At 41.7% G+C, this 1001-nt stretch overlaps 1 protein-coding gene across 1 annotated transcript in view; it reads left to right on the plus strand.

Moving 5' to 3' along the window:
• LOC107103771 (GTPase IMAP family member 8-like) overlaps positions 1-763 on the plus strand; it is a 7432-nt gene extending 6669 nt beyond the window's left edge. Inside the window, exons 5-6 of the mRNA XM_015403595.1 lie at positions 1-519; positions 621-763. Coding sequence (XP_015259081.1) covers positions 1-519; positions 621-763 — 662 coding nt within the window. The remainder of the gene's footprint in view (positions 520-620) is intronic.
• Positions 764-1001: the final 238 nt, after the last annotated feature.

The raw sequence follows: 1001 nt of genomic DNA on the forward strand, positions 1-1001 counted from the left end.
GACCTCATGTTTTTCTCCTGGTTGTTCCAATCTTCAGAGCTTTCACTGAGAAAGATCTCAAAGCTCTGGTGGAGGTCCTGATGCCATTAACAGCGAGAGTGTGGAGACACTGCATGGTGCTGTTTACCAGGGGAGACTGGCTCAATGGCCTCCCTGTAGAGAACTACATCATCAGAGAGGGCAAGGAGCTCCAGGAGCTTCTGGAGAAGTGTGGCAACAGGTACCATGTTCTCAACAACTTTGATTATAATGATCCTGTTCAAGTCAAAGAGCTGTTCCGAAAAATTATTAACATGGTAAAACAGAACAAAGGATGCTTCATGACTGAAGGAAAAAGAAAGAAATTTCAGTTTCTACCTCAGCTAGGAAAAAAACGCATGCTGATGGAAGAGGAGTGGAACAGACGGGAGCAGGAGCTGATGGAGAGAGTGATGAAAGCTTTAGCAAAGGAACCAGAGAAACCAACAGTGCCCTCTGTGGAGGTGGCAAATAGCAAAGATGACTTTATGATTCCAGACAGTAAGTTTAAAATGACGAAGAATTAATCACTGAGTTTTCACAAACTCTTAACGCTATCCATGTTTTTTTCTTAAAATAAGAGTTTTTTTCTTCTGTTTCAGTGAGCGGAGATGATGCCTCAGAATATGGCAACATTTCTGAGATTAGGAACCAACGAGCTCATAACAACGTTGCTGAATGGCTGACTAAGACAGTGAGACAGTCTGAGATCAGCTCTGGGATTGGCAGCACGTGTTCCTCATGACGCTCCAAGAACAAACATCATTAAGATCACCAATAGATAACAATCAAAAAGCTACAGCAGAGAAAACTAGAAAAAGCTGTTTCGGAGAAACAGCAAGTGGAAATGCTTCTGCTGAATGAAAAAAAAGCTGAAATTGCCCGAAGAACATAGGAAGTCATCAGAAACTTCAAACTGCAGAAAACAATTGAATCATCTGAAGATTTTGTAGGGTAGAATCATTTGGCAGTAAAATGGCAGA

This window comes from Cyprinodon variegatus, unplaced genomic scaffold, assembly GCF_000732505.1.
Source record: "Cyprinodon variegatus isolate N-32 unplaced genomic scaffold, C_variegatus-1.0 Scaffold1526, whole genome shotgun sequence".
Classification (NCBI taxonomy): domain Eukaryota; kingdom Metazoa; phylum Chordata; class Actinopteri; order Cyprinodontiformes; family Cyprinodontidae; genus Cyprinodon; species Cyprinodon variegatus.